This window comes from Felis catus, chromosome B1 (assembly GCF_018350175.1).
Source record: "Felis catus isolate Fca126 chromosome B1, F.catus_Fca126_mat1.0, whole genome shotgun sequence".
NCBI classification, from domain to species: Eukaryota; Metazoa; Chordata; class Mammalia; order Carnivora; family Felidae; genus Felis; species Felis catus.
The window spans coordinates 117048954-117062071 of record NC_058371.1 but is presented as its reverse complement, the minus strand read 5'-3'; the positions used below and the strand labels follow the sequence as shown (position 1 = coordinate 117062071).

The 13118-nt window shown below is 35.6% G+C and overlaps 1 protein-coding gene across 3 annotated transcripts in view; it reads right to left on the bottom strand.

Annotated features, from left to right (window-relative positions):
* Window positions 1–13118, bottom strand: part of PPA2 (inorganic pyrophosphatase 2) — a 91453-nt gene that overhangs the window by 56703 nt on the left and 21632 nt on the right. For all 3 annotated transcript variants that reach the window (XM_006930935.5, XM_006930936.5, XM_023252885.2), the window contains 3 exons: window positions 11778–11831; window positions 10226–10345; window positions 1666–1752 (listed from right to left, as the gene is read on the bottom strand). In XM_006930935.5, coding sequence (XP_006930997.1) covers window positions 1666–1752; window positions 10226–10345; window positions 11778–11831 — 261 coding nt within the window. The remainder of the gene's footprint in view (window positions 1–1665; window positions 1753–10225; window positions 10346–11777; window positions 11832–13118) is intronic.

Here is a 13118-nt window from a genome sequence, read left to right as displayed (position 1 = left end):
TTGAGAGGCCAGTCTAAAAACCCGGCCCCCCATATCCAGTTGTCCCAAAAGAAATGAAAAAAGGAAAAGCTATATTCAGGAAAGCCTTTAACTTTATTAACTGTATAACAGAAAATAAACTGGAAAAAATGTCTAACAAAATCAAAATGTTTATATGTTTATCCCAAGAGGAAGAAAACATGGAAAAGATAAAAAACAAAATGAATTATTGGGACAGCAGGATTGTGAGGGAAGGTTTATGCTTGATTTCATTTCCATTAACATAACTACAATTTTCTTGAACAATAAATATTACCAAAGGAAAAAAAAAAATCCTAAATGTTGAAGGAATTTGGGTCAAAGATAAAAACAAAACCAGGCAAAAACAAAGATTCTGTTCCCTTGGAAGGAAAATAAAGGTAGATCCAATTAAAGGAAAGAGCTGGACAAAGGCATGACCCTCAGGCCAACCAATACCTAAGAATTAAGGAGCTTGAAAAAGAAATCAAGAAGAAAACAGAATTAGAGCACAACAAGATATTATGACACAAAGTCCAGTGAGGAGGCTGTTTCAAGAAGAAAGACAAAGTTAACAGTATAAAATGCTAAGGGAAATTCAAGATAGACAAAACCTATGAAACAGGCCTGCTAGATTTGGCTAAAAGAAAGTTAGCAGGGACCTTTGTGAGAGTAGTTTCACAGAAATAATGGGGGATGGAAACAATTCTGAAGCAGGCTAAAGATTAAGTGGAAAGTAGCAGATGAAGATGAGTGTTGAAAACTCTTTTTATGAGTCTTCATGTGAGGGGGAAGAAGCCAATAAAGAAAGAGAAGTTGTGAATACAGAACAGAGAAGGGATAAGAAAACTGTCACTCAAGAGGCAGGAAGGGGCAGGATCTAGAGCACAGGTAGAAGCCCAGGTCTCACATAAGAAAGACAGTTCTCACAGTAAGAGAAGAAAGGGAAGAAATAATGTGTGTGGACCCAGGTAGTTTGGCTGTCTAAGAAGGGCAGGGGAGCTCTTATCTGCTGGTTTCTAGGGGCTCTACAAAATTTAAAGACAAAATGTTCTGCCTTTAAGTGAGAACCTTTAAGTGCTAGCCGTTGAATGTCTGCAGAGAACAACAAATATTAGCAAGAAATGCGATAGAAGAATAGACCCAAAACACACAGAATTCTAGAAGTAGCAGCAACCTATGAAACTGTAGGTTTTATTCTCCTTCAGTAGGTCTTGGCAACCTGGAAGCAGACACAAAAACAAGAGTACCAGCTGGCTTTACTCAGTATTACATTTCCTGTCTGGATAATGGTAAGGAAACTAAAGACAAGACTCAGCAAACATTTTCTGTAAAAACTCAGATAGTCGTTATTTTTAGACTTTGTGGATGGCACGATCTCTGCTACCACTCCCCAACTTTGGTGCAAAAGCAGCCATACACAATACGTAAGTGAATGGGCATAATGTGTTACTAATAAAAACAGGTGGTGCCCTATATTTGACTTGCCATGGCTGCAGTTGACCAACCCCTAGTGTAAGAGAAAGAAATAAAGATACAAAAAGGGACTCGTATCAGAGGGATCAATAGGCTAGAACTTAGAAGAGCTGACGAACTAAAGAGAACTGAAATTCTACAGCATGAATAAACTAGAACATATATTAGAACAGCATTGTCTAGAAAACAAACCTTTGAGCCTATTTCACAAACATCAATAGGGTCATTATCTCCACAGCAGTCTGTACTATTATCCTTTCGACAGGGATCTTCCCAAGTCTAAAAAAAAAGGGAGAAGTGAGGCAAAAATATAGGTTAATACTCATTAAAATGTATCTCAATTTTTCCACATGATCAAAGTTTTGCAGTCGTAATCCAAAGGAAACATTTTCAGAAACTACACAAGCTCCATGCCAACATGCCAGTAAATCCTTAAACATCATAATAATTAAGACAAATTTACAGTATTTCCTCCCTCCTGCCTCTCATTTTTCTGTGTAATCACATCTGAAAATACAAACATACTCTTCTTCCAAGTTGAGTCAGCATGTAAATTCATGCTCACTTTTCAAGTTTCAGTTCAGAGATTTCCACTGTCTATGCCATTTCCACTGGCTGCCTAAACTGTTGCTTCCATCATTCACTGCTTCCTTTGACACATGGTAACAGCACTGAGTCTAGCTTTCCGTGTTTGAAAATACACTTCCTATTCTTTAAATGACTTCTACTAGGAAAAAAACAAAAAACAAAAAACAGCTTTGCCTTCATAAACTAAAGAACAAGATAGTATCTACACCAAATAAATGAAAAATCTATTTTTGTCTCATTTCATTTCAGTTAAAAAAAATCCTCTATTTTGCCATCAAATCTCAAGACCTTGACAAAAACACAAAAAATTGTCAACTCTATAGTTTACTTAAAAGATATACCTTGTTGGTTACAAAATATACACATGGGCATTTTTATAAATGCACACCACTAACAGAAATGTTACCAAATTTAAGTATCTCCTAGGTACAATCCTTCCCAAAAAGCCTCATAATTACCTAATTCTAAATGGAAATGTGGAAGCTCCCCAAAATTATTTTCCTCAGATTTACATTACAAGATACGCAGAGACTGTGTTACCTCAGGACTGTTATCTAGAGGTAATTTTAGATTATCCAAGCTTGGTTCTTCTAATTTTATAAAGATAATTTTAAAAATATACCCTTATTTATAGCTAAACCCTAGATAAACTCCAATATTTTCCTTCTGGTGCTAATTATATTTAGGAATAAAACGAACCCACCCTTACCAAAAAAAAAAAAAAAAAAAAATCAGTAAACCAAGATGTCACTACCCCAAATACTAATATTACTAGCAAAATATAAGAACTGACATAAACACATTGGTTCTAGGTGAGAGGCACTTTCTGCATGATACACACAACCACCCCCCCACACACATGTTAACTTCATTTTACAGATAAGTAAACTGAAGCATAAAGAATTTAAGTTTCCCAAGCTCACATTTTCTAAATGGTGGCAATGGGATGAGACTCAAGGTATTAATTATTAGGCTATGATGCCCAAGTTTCAATGGCAACTGATCGGCAATTACTTTCAGATAAAACCTTATTCTATTTCATGGTTCTCTTCTTTTAAATACCTGTTGTTACTCTCAGAATCTCCCAAGTAGGCATCCATTCACACAGTCAATATTTACTGAGTACCTCTCTGGGCCAGGAGTTAGGAACAGAGATGAATAGGACACAGTCAATACCCTGAAGAATGTCATGTTAATAAATGGTACAGCATTTGTCATAAATGCTATAAAATTAATCTTAATGTGCTGGAGAAACCAAGATGGGACTGAACTATAACTGAAATCAGAAAAGCCAGAAGCAGAAGCAGAAAAATATCTGAAAGGTTCTTCCTTCCTAATGCAGGAATCCTCTCTTGAACCTCCTTTAACTTCACTTCCACTCTCAGGCAACAAATGTGATAAGCTAAAGTCACTCTGACCTAGATTCTAGTCCTACTTCAGTCACAAACTACTTTGGCCAGAACATCCAGACCTGTTTCCTCACCTATTAGAAAAATGGCTAGAGACAACTGCTAGATACATCTCAGTCCTGAGTTCTATGATTGTTAGTTTAGTGGTCATTCATAATCTACATGAATACTACCAGTGAATAGGAAGTTCACAAATTCATGAGATAACTTAGCTCATTCTGATCAGCTTTAATTTTAAGAAATTCTCTCTGTGAACTGAGACAAAAATAGTCGCCACATAAGTTTGTACTCTATATGGTTTTAGTAAGTCTTTCCATTTGTTAATTGGTTGGTCTATATTCCTCTCAGAACTCAACTTTCCATATTATCTATCAATTTATTCCTCCTGTTGAGGAAATAAGTACGTAAGTGCAAGCTCTACAATCTTGCCACTTCTAAGGCAAGTTCTCCGTGATTTCCTTTACAGCAAAACACTAGACTAGTTCATTCTATTTCCAGTCCTGTCTTTAATGCTTTATATGCACAGGCCTCAGTTTTTATTACAAAAAGAGATTCACACTAAATGGTTTCTAACTTAACTTTAATATATAGTATAATTTTAAGTAATCACCAGGAGAAGAAATCTTGACAAATTTAAAACTTTGATGACGCCCTCTTGTGGAGTCCTAACTGTATAACTAGGCAGAGAAACAACTAAAAAAACCCTCAATATCCACAAGAGGAAATTCCAAATCTTAGTATTTGCTTCCCAAAAGTTAAGATTAGCATTCAGAACGTAGAAATAACTTCCACAACTAAATAAGAAAAAGGGCAACTCAATACAAAATGGGTTAAAGACAAGAATAGGTAATTTAAAGAGAAAACATGAATGACTTATATGAAAAGATACCTAGTCTGATCAGAAAAACAAAAATTAAAACCATTAACATGACACTGTGTCAAAAACCTAAAAATCTAATGCAAAATATAGTTGACCCTTGAACAACGTAGGGGTTAGGGATGCTAAACCCCTGCACAGCTGGAAATCTGACTGTAACCTTTGTCTTCCCCAAAACTTAACTACTAACAATCTACTGTTGATCAGAAACCTTACCAATTACATAAACAATTAATACATTTTATATTTTATATAAATTATATACCATATTCTTAAAGTAAGCTAGAGAAAAGAAAGTGTTATCAAGAAAATCATAATAAAGAGAAAATACATTTATAATAATGTACTATAAAAACTCTGTAGGGGCGCCTGGGTGGCGCAGTCGGTTAAGCGTCCGACTTCAGCCAGGTCACGATCTTGCGGTCCGTGAGTTCGAGCCCCGCGTCAGGCTCTGGGCTGATGGCTCGGAGCCTGGAGCCTGTTTCCGATTCTGTGTCTCCCTCTCTCTCTGCCCCTCCCCCGTTCATGCTCTGTCTCTCTCTGTCCCAGAAAATAAATAAATGTTAAAAAAAAAAAAACAAAAACTCTGTATATAAGTGGATTCAAACCCATGCAGTTCAAACTCATGTTGTTTAAGGGTCAACTGTACTGGTAAGAATGTAAGGCACCTGGAACCCCATATACTGCTAACGGGTGTGTATACTGTAACAATGTCTTTTGTAAACAGTTGACAATACCTAGTAAAATAAGTGTGCAACGCATAGTAGGCAATCTGACTTATAGGTATATACCTACCAGTACATACGTATGTATACCACCTATATAGAAAAATTTTAGCATGGACCCAAGAAAAACATTAAAAAAATGAGAAACTATCAGCAGAAATATAAATAATGTTAATCTCATACAAAAGATGACTATGAGCTATGAAAATAAATAAATCAAAATACAAAGATTATTGATCTAGCCTAAAATAAATCTTTCTCAACCTTGTGCAGGTGTTTGGTATCATTACTTACAATCTATAAATATTAATCAATACATCTGTAGTCACCATGCTCTGGGCCTTAGGTCAAAACATAACTGACTTGTACAGAGCTGTATATACAGGTGCTTCTTGAGAGCTACTTCCTGATTAATCAGGATTCCTATAACCAGATCAAAGGAAGTAGGATCTACCTAGCCACTATCTATTTTAATAGATTCGATCTGAAGCAAAAGCCTCTATGAGATGTTTTACTATTAGCAGCTACTATCAGCAGCAACAGTGTCAACATTGAAATAATATTCTTGAAAACTAACTATGGAACTAAAACATTTGCTTTGATTATCCCATTCGATATTGACAATAACCTTCTGGGGTGGGTGGTATGATGACAGAGATGTACAAATAGGCCTAAAGAGATTGAGTCACTGGTTCCAGGTTATAAAACTAATAGGTGGTACTAATCGATACTTGGGGTCAATAAACCACATTCATAATGAAATATGAATAATAAACACAACAGCATTACATTAATACTGAAGAAATCTTGGGGATGAGGGAAGGGGTGGGCAAAACGGGTGAAGGGGAATGGGAGGTACAGGCTTCCAGTTATGCAATGAGTAAGTCACAGAGATGAAAGGTAGAGCATAGGGATAGATCAGTGGTATTGTAACTGCATTATATGGTGACAGACGGTAGCTGCACTTGTGGTGAGCACAGCATAACTTAGAGCTGTCCAATCACTGTGCTGTACAGCGGAAAGTAACGTAATAGTGTGGATCAACTATACTTCAACTAAAAAATATTGTCGTTTATTAAAAAAAATTACAGAAAGCTAAAATTTCATGATTCTAGTCCTTTAACACTACCCAGTCCTCTAACATTAACAGGTCTTCTAAATATTCACTCAGAAGATATAACATTGGAATAATCCATCATACATGGAAATATAACTGGGAGAAAACAAAGCAAGCTTCTGCTCAGGCCAAACTCAACCTCTGGGGACGGCACTACTGCCAGCGAGGGAGAAGTTATCAAGGTTCAACAGATCTGAACTAAACACAGCACACTGATGAATCACCAGTAAGTGAGAGAGACTCCTACTTAAACAATACTCTACAGCTTAATGTTCTTCCAAGCACGGTTGGCTTGGTAACTGCTCTTAACACATATCCTGCTGTTACAAGACAAAGCATAAGAAAACGGCAAAATCCAATACCATACAAGCTTATGAAACAAACGCAACACACACAATGAATTCATTACCCTTTCTCAAATATTTATTAATCACCTACTCTGTGCCAAGCACTAAGTTAAGCAGTTAGTTGGAAAATGTCAATGTACAACACAGAAAGAATCCCTATCCTCCTGGAGTCTGCATTCTAGCTGGAAGAAATTAACAACAAATATAATAAATAACTAAATTATGGAACGTGTTAGAAGTTGGTAGGTTCTATAGAAAGGGGAAAAAATAAAGTATGAAGCAGAACAAAAATTCAGGAGGCAGGGTTAAAATTCTAGAGGATCATCAGGGCAGACATCATGAAGGTCATTTATGAGCAAACGTTTAAGGAGGTAAGCCATGTGGGGTGCCTGGGTGGCTCAGTCGGTTGAGCATCTGACTTCAGCTCAGGTCATGGTCTCGCGGTTCATGGGTTCGAGCCCCACGTCGGGCTCTGTGCCGACAGCTTGGAGCCTGGAGCCTGTTTCAGATTCTGTGTCTTCCTCTCTCTCTGTCTCTGCCTCTCCCCTGCTTACACTCTGTCAATCTCTCTCTCAAAAAAATAAACATTAAAAAAAAAAAAAAAAAAAAAAAGGAGGTAAGCCATGTGTGTACCTGAGAAAGAGTGTTCCAAGCCAGAGGACACAATAAATGTGAAGGCCTGAGGCACAAGTGTGCCTGGGGAACAAGAGGAATTGTGCAAAGGCCAGTGTAAGAGTGAGGGAGCTGGAGGAGAAGGATGGGAAGCTGGAGATGAAATAAAAAACGTAAATGGGATCAGGGGCTGGCTATCATTTTAAAAGATTAATTCTGTCTTGACACTGACAATGAAGCAAAAAGATATTAGATACAATTATCCCGTCCCATCAACACTTGGTCTAATTTCAATTTTCTATAAACAATAATCAATTTAGGGGTGCCTGTGTGGCTCAGTCAATTAAGTGTCTCACTCTTCATTTCAGCTCAGGTCAAGATCCCACAGTTAGTGAGTTCGAGCCCTCCAATGGTCTCTGTGCTGACAATGTGGAGCCTGCTTGGGATTCTTTCTCTCTCTCCCCCCCCTCTGTCTGCCCCTCTCCCGCTCACACTCTCTCTGAAAAATAAACTTAAAAAAAAAAAACATTAATCAACTTAATTATTTTTGTTTGGTAAGTAACTTCAATGCAGTAGACAGTATATTCTTTTGCTAAAGACTAACACACTCTTTTGGATTCGAGTTTAAAAAGATAGTAAAAATTTCCGGTTAAAAATGGCAGAGAGTGTAATACAGGTCTATTTTTCCTCACTTCCATTCTAGCCACACTGGCCTTTTTTCCTGTTATTCAACACAGTAGGCCTACTCCTACCTTGGGACCTTTACAACTTGCTGCTTCTTGCTGGATTCCCCTAGGGGTCCATGCTACTTGTCCCCTTACTTCCTTGAGGTCTTCACTCAACACCTACTCACTGAGGCCTTCCCCCTATCTAACACTGCAACAATCCCAATATATTATAGCCCCATTCCCTGCTTTATCGTTCTCCAACACACTTATCACCATCTGACACACTGTACATTTTATTACTTTTTTTTGCCTTGTCACTCTGTCCAGAATAAAAGACCCAGAAGGATCTCTGTCATTCTGATTACTACTTTAACTCCAGTACTGACAACCCTGCCTCGCAACATCAGGCGCTCAAAAAACATGTACTGAATGAATGAACAGCTCTGTGAAGGCTTGGTGTAGAAACAAGAGAAATTGGAAACACTGAAAGAGTCGCTGTGGTAAAATGGAAGCAAGAAAAGACAACTGTTGCAAAACGAGGCTGGAGCACAAAGCAGAGGCCAGACTGATTAGGCAGGGTGGAAGAGCCATGTTAAGAATATCACGTTTTATCCTTTTGGCAATATGAAACCACCAAAAAGGTTCTTAGAGGAGGAAAACATTAGCAGATTTAAGTTTTAAAATGTTATCTTGGATGCTGGATGGAGTATTAAATTTCAGTAGGCAATAGTTCAGGATGCATTAAGAGACTGCCACAGTCTAATTCTGTTATAATTAAAGTAGAGCTACTGTACCTAACAGACTAACATAATCGAAGGTAGGAGCATCTTGAAAATTCAAACATATCTGGAGGAGTAAAAAAATTTGTCAGGACTTTAGATAAACTACAAAAGCTCATAATTAGTAGATGATTAGTAGCAGTTATTATGCTCCATGGGAACCAGTGGTTCAGTTGCTGATTACCCCCATGAGATTGAATTCCTTTAGAAGAAAGATCATATAATAAAAGTACCAGTAGATGTAATAATGTGATCCGTATCCATCTGGCACTCTTCTAAGATGAATGTGCGATAACTCACTTAACCTCAACATTACCATATGCAATAGGTATTTTATCATCTCTATTTAACAGGCAAAGAAAGTGAGGCACAGAACGACACAGTAAGTTACCCAAAATCACATTACTATTACATGGCAGTATGGCTCCAAAACCCACATTCTCAGTCACGTATTTTGCTGCCTTCATTAATATATATTTGCTGCCTTATATTAATATATCATTTTTCTTTGTATACCCAACACCCATACACTGCTTAGCACATAAATACTTAATAAATGTTTAATGAAATAAACAAATACATCAACTTTAGTTTATCCCCTGCCTACTTTGTCTCTGTTTTTGTCTTTCTCTAATTCAAATGCTTCTTTGGCCTTCCCCTCATCCATACATCCTCTCCTACAGACAGTATCCCCTAAGCTTAACAAAATTTTTTTTTTTTTTACCCTTTTACTGCTAGGTCAAACCGAATGTCTACTTAGGCACCTGGGGAGTCAGAACACCTGCCTTCATGGTTTCAACAGGCCAGACGTTCTTTTTCTTAGTACATCATTTTAGAAAGGCTTGTTTTAACCAAGAACATATCCATGTGGGTGGTCTAAATGCATCAAAGGCAGGCTGACTCTTTAGAAAACAATTTTCTTTTTTCTTCCCCTGTAAATATTTATTCTACAAGGGCAGCTGGTTTTTTGAGTTGGATAAAGCAAGTCTCCCTTTTTTCAGATATTTCTCCAAAATAATTTTGGAATTTCATGTAAAATATTAAAATTAATAGATAAAATAAAAATAGAAAGCTTAAATATCCAGATAGATGGTCTAATATAGATGGCTCTTATAATCATACAGACAAATACTTCTCTATATCCACTAAGCCTAGACAAAATTTTCATTCTATATACTCTGAGTTTCACTCACTAAATAATTTGGAAGGAGATATCATTTTCCAGGAGTGAGGAAACATGAAAAGAAAACAAAATGGATAAGAAAGGATGCTATCACATATGAAGGTATATAAAAGCATAATTTGTCACATTCAAAGAAATGACTGAAGATAAAGCAGATAAAACATTTTTCACTGACTGTTAATAGCCAAGCCCAGAAAAGGAAATATGTTCAAAATGCCAAATATGAGTGTTCTATATCCCTAACTCCAAGAACTTGAGTATAGACATATATATAGTTTGAAAAAAATTTATAGATACAATGAAACTCCCCATTAAAAAATTTTAAATTTACAAATCTGTCAAACTGACACGTCCTCAGAACCAATTTAACTTCAAGTAGTCTGCAGGATTTACAAGAAAAATTTTTCAGAAGACAGAGAAGTTTTACCATTATTACAAGAACGTTACCTGAGGGAGAGCACCGTAATTCCATATATAACCCTTGTGAGGGAAGACATTCGCCACATAGCGTAGCTTGCCATCCTTCGTATCTTGTTTAATGGGATTCAATGGCTCCTTCGTGGCAATCTACACAGATCATGGAAAAAAAGGGGGAAGGAGAATGAGAAATGATTAATCCTATATTCAAATTGTATGTTTTAAATCTGGTATTATCAGGTTGAATATTTATATTCTAACTTACTGGTCAAAGACACTGTAAAATAAGCTAAGCCAGCTCTTATTTCTAATTTACAGTGTTGTGTAAGAAAAAACATCTGGAAAGGAAACATCCCATTATAGATTTAGGTATTCTATTATTTATGCATTCATTTCTAATACAAATAACAGAATGACTGAAGCGGCAAGAGGATAAAGATTAACCTACTTGCTGTTTCGTTTTTGTTTTTTTAATTAGTAAAAATTAGTGAAAATACTAATTTTGGGCATCTTATCATCAATCTTATGATAAAAAGGTTAACTTAATTTTCACCAAGTAATTTCATTTGTTTTCTTTCTATCAAACATACTCAAACTGCCTTGTAAAAAAAAAAAAAATCTATCCTATAAAGAATAACTGAAGCCATTTTTTAGTGAATAAACACTGCTTAAATTAGGTAGATTCTCAGATTCTTGATCCTATACCTGAGGTAGAAAGTAGCCAGAATTCTGAAACATTCTGAAGGAAGACCAAAAAAAGAACCTATTATTTTTACTTTTCCCTATCAAAATATTAACCAAAGCAATGCTAGTAATTAGTGACAATTCTCTAAATATAAATTCTGAAAAATACATACCTACATAATAATCTTTAATTAAAATACTTTAAATAGTATTTGCCATTGCATACAAAGCTATAGGAAAAGACTTAAATAATGAAAGAAACTAAGTGCCACAAATTAAATTTCACTCAGAACTTTAAGGCATCTTACCTAACCGAAGATGGAACAATAAAATTCTGAAAAGCAAAAGGGAAGTTCTTGATAGGTTCATGCCTCATGAAAAGATATAAAAGAAAAAAAAAAAAAAAAAAAGGTAACCAGGGGAATTAGCAGACACTCTTAGTGCTCATTGATCAAGAGTTGGCCAATAAAATGTTTTCGTTCCTGGTAGAGTAAAATCTAAAGGACAATTAAGTCCTTACAAACTAAACTTGCCATGATTCCCAAATAAGTATATTTCAACTGTATCTATGAACAAAAATATATCTCAGAATCTGTTTAAATAAACCTTGAAAAGATTTGTTACTTTCAAAGACAGAAGAGTCAAAGAAAATTAAATAAATATGTGTATAACAAACTAGAACAGCAAAAATAGAAAACACGTGCTTCAAAGTAAAAATTCAGCTCTATTTTGCTTTTAGAAATGAGATTCAAAGTTCACAAAAGTGTTTTCAATTGTTTGTATCATAGTTTGTCAACCATGCGAAATTCAAAAATATTATGCCAAACGACTTGAAACAAAGTTTTTATATCATTATTACTTATAATTTCCATTTGATATTTATAGAAAATATTCATACCTCCATTTTAGCATTTGTCCACCGAGGTACTTCTACAACCATATTAAACAAAGTCTGCAGTTAAAAAAAAAAACAACAACAAAAAACAAAGAGATCGTTTTTTAAATTTTACTTATCACTCACCTCTTGTGTGACAATGCTTTAGTTTCTTTCCCTACAAAAATGTGTGCAGACTGTATCATACATCTGCATATGCCTTAAATTTCTTCTGAAAAATTAGAGAAGCTGTCTAAAACACAGCAGAATTTAAGCCATCATGTCACTTGAACACTGCTGCAGTGTCAGAAGTTGCTATATTTCTGGAAATACCTTCACAGTATAGTGACACAACTAGAATGGGGTCAGGAAACCAGTTTCAAGTTTTATTTTCCCACTAAAACAGGAGTGATAGACAGGGTCCATCATGTGAGTTGAATGTCTTACTTTTCCAATCTGCAAAGTAAGTGTAAATACTCTGTCCTACTCACCACCTACGTAAGGTTGTAATAAAGATCAATTATGTAATTTAAATGAAAATACAAAAAAAATTATAAAATATTTTGAAAATCACAAAGCACTATTTAAATTCAAGTTACTATGATCATGTGAAATTAAGGATATCTGCGTAGGTAGGTATCAAGTTTACAAAGAGACAGACTAACGCCTTTCTACACTTAGTTTGCTTATCTAGTGATCTCTGGTTCCCTAAAGTTACAAAAGGACTACTACTTCTTTTTATCATGTTTGAATTTTGCACTGTTTAAAGCAAAGCAGATTATAGGTCAATGGTTAGCAAAAATAATTTCCCACAATACTTAGGAATACAAGGCTATAATTTCCTGCAGTTTGGGCCTTATAAAGAGAAAGTCTCAAGGGTAAGGCTGCCTTGCATGCCATTTTGATATCAGTAACTAACAGCTTACCATAGCACAGTAATGGTTTAAAACAGTGTTACACCAACTGTGGCTGAGAACCAGAGCTAACTGCAAGCTGACTGTTATAGGTTCACTTAGAAACATTTACAGCAATCTGATGCAGTAATTTTTAGGTCTGTTGAACCCTGAATTACACTTTTCTTTAATTACACTTTTCTAATAATAATTGTATTTTTTAGAAGTATCAGTTCACAACAGATTAGAAATAAACCAAAAAACTAACCCTTTAGTATAGATCATTTGAGAAAGCAGTGATTAAATATACTTACTCTCAATTGTGCCACACGTCAAAATCACCAGGAGAGATTTTATCAATTAAAAAAAAAAAAGCTTCCTAAAGCCCCACCCCCCACATACCCACTTATTTGAATTCAATGGTTTTGAGGCAGGGCACTGCTTATTTTTCAAAGCTCTCCAAGCAATTTTA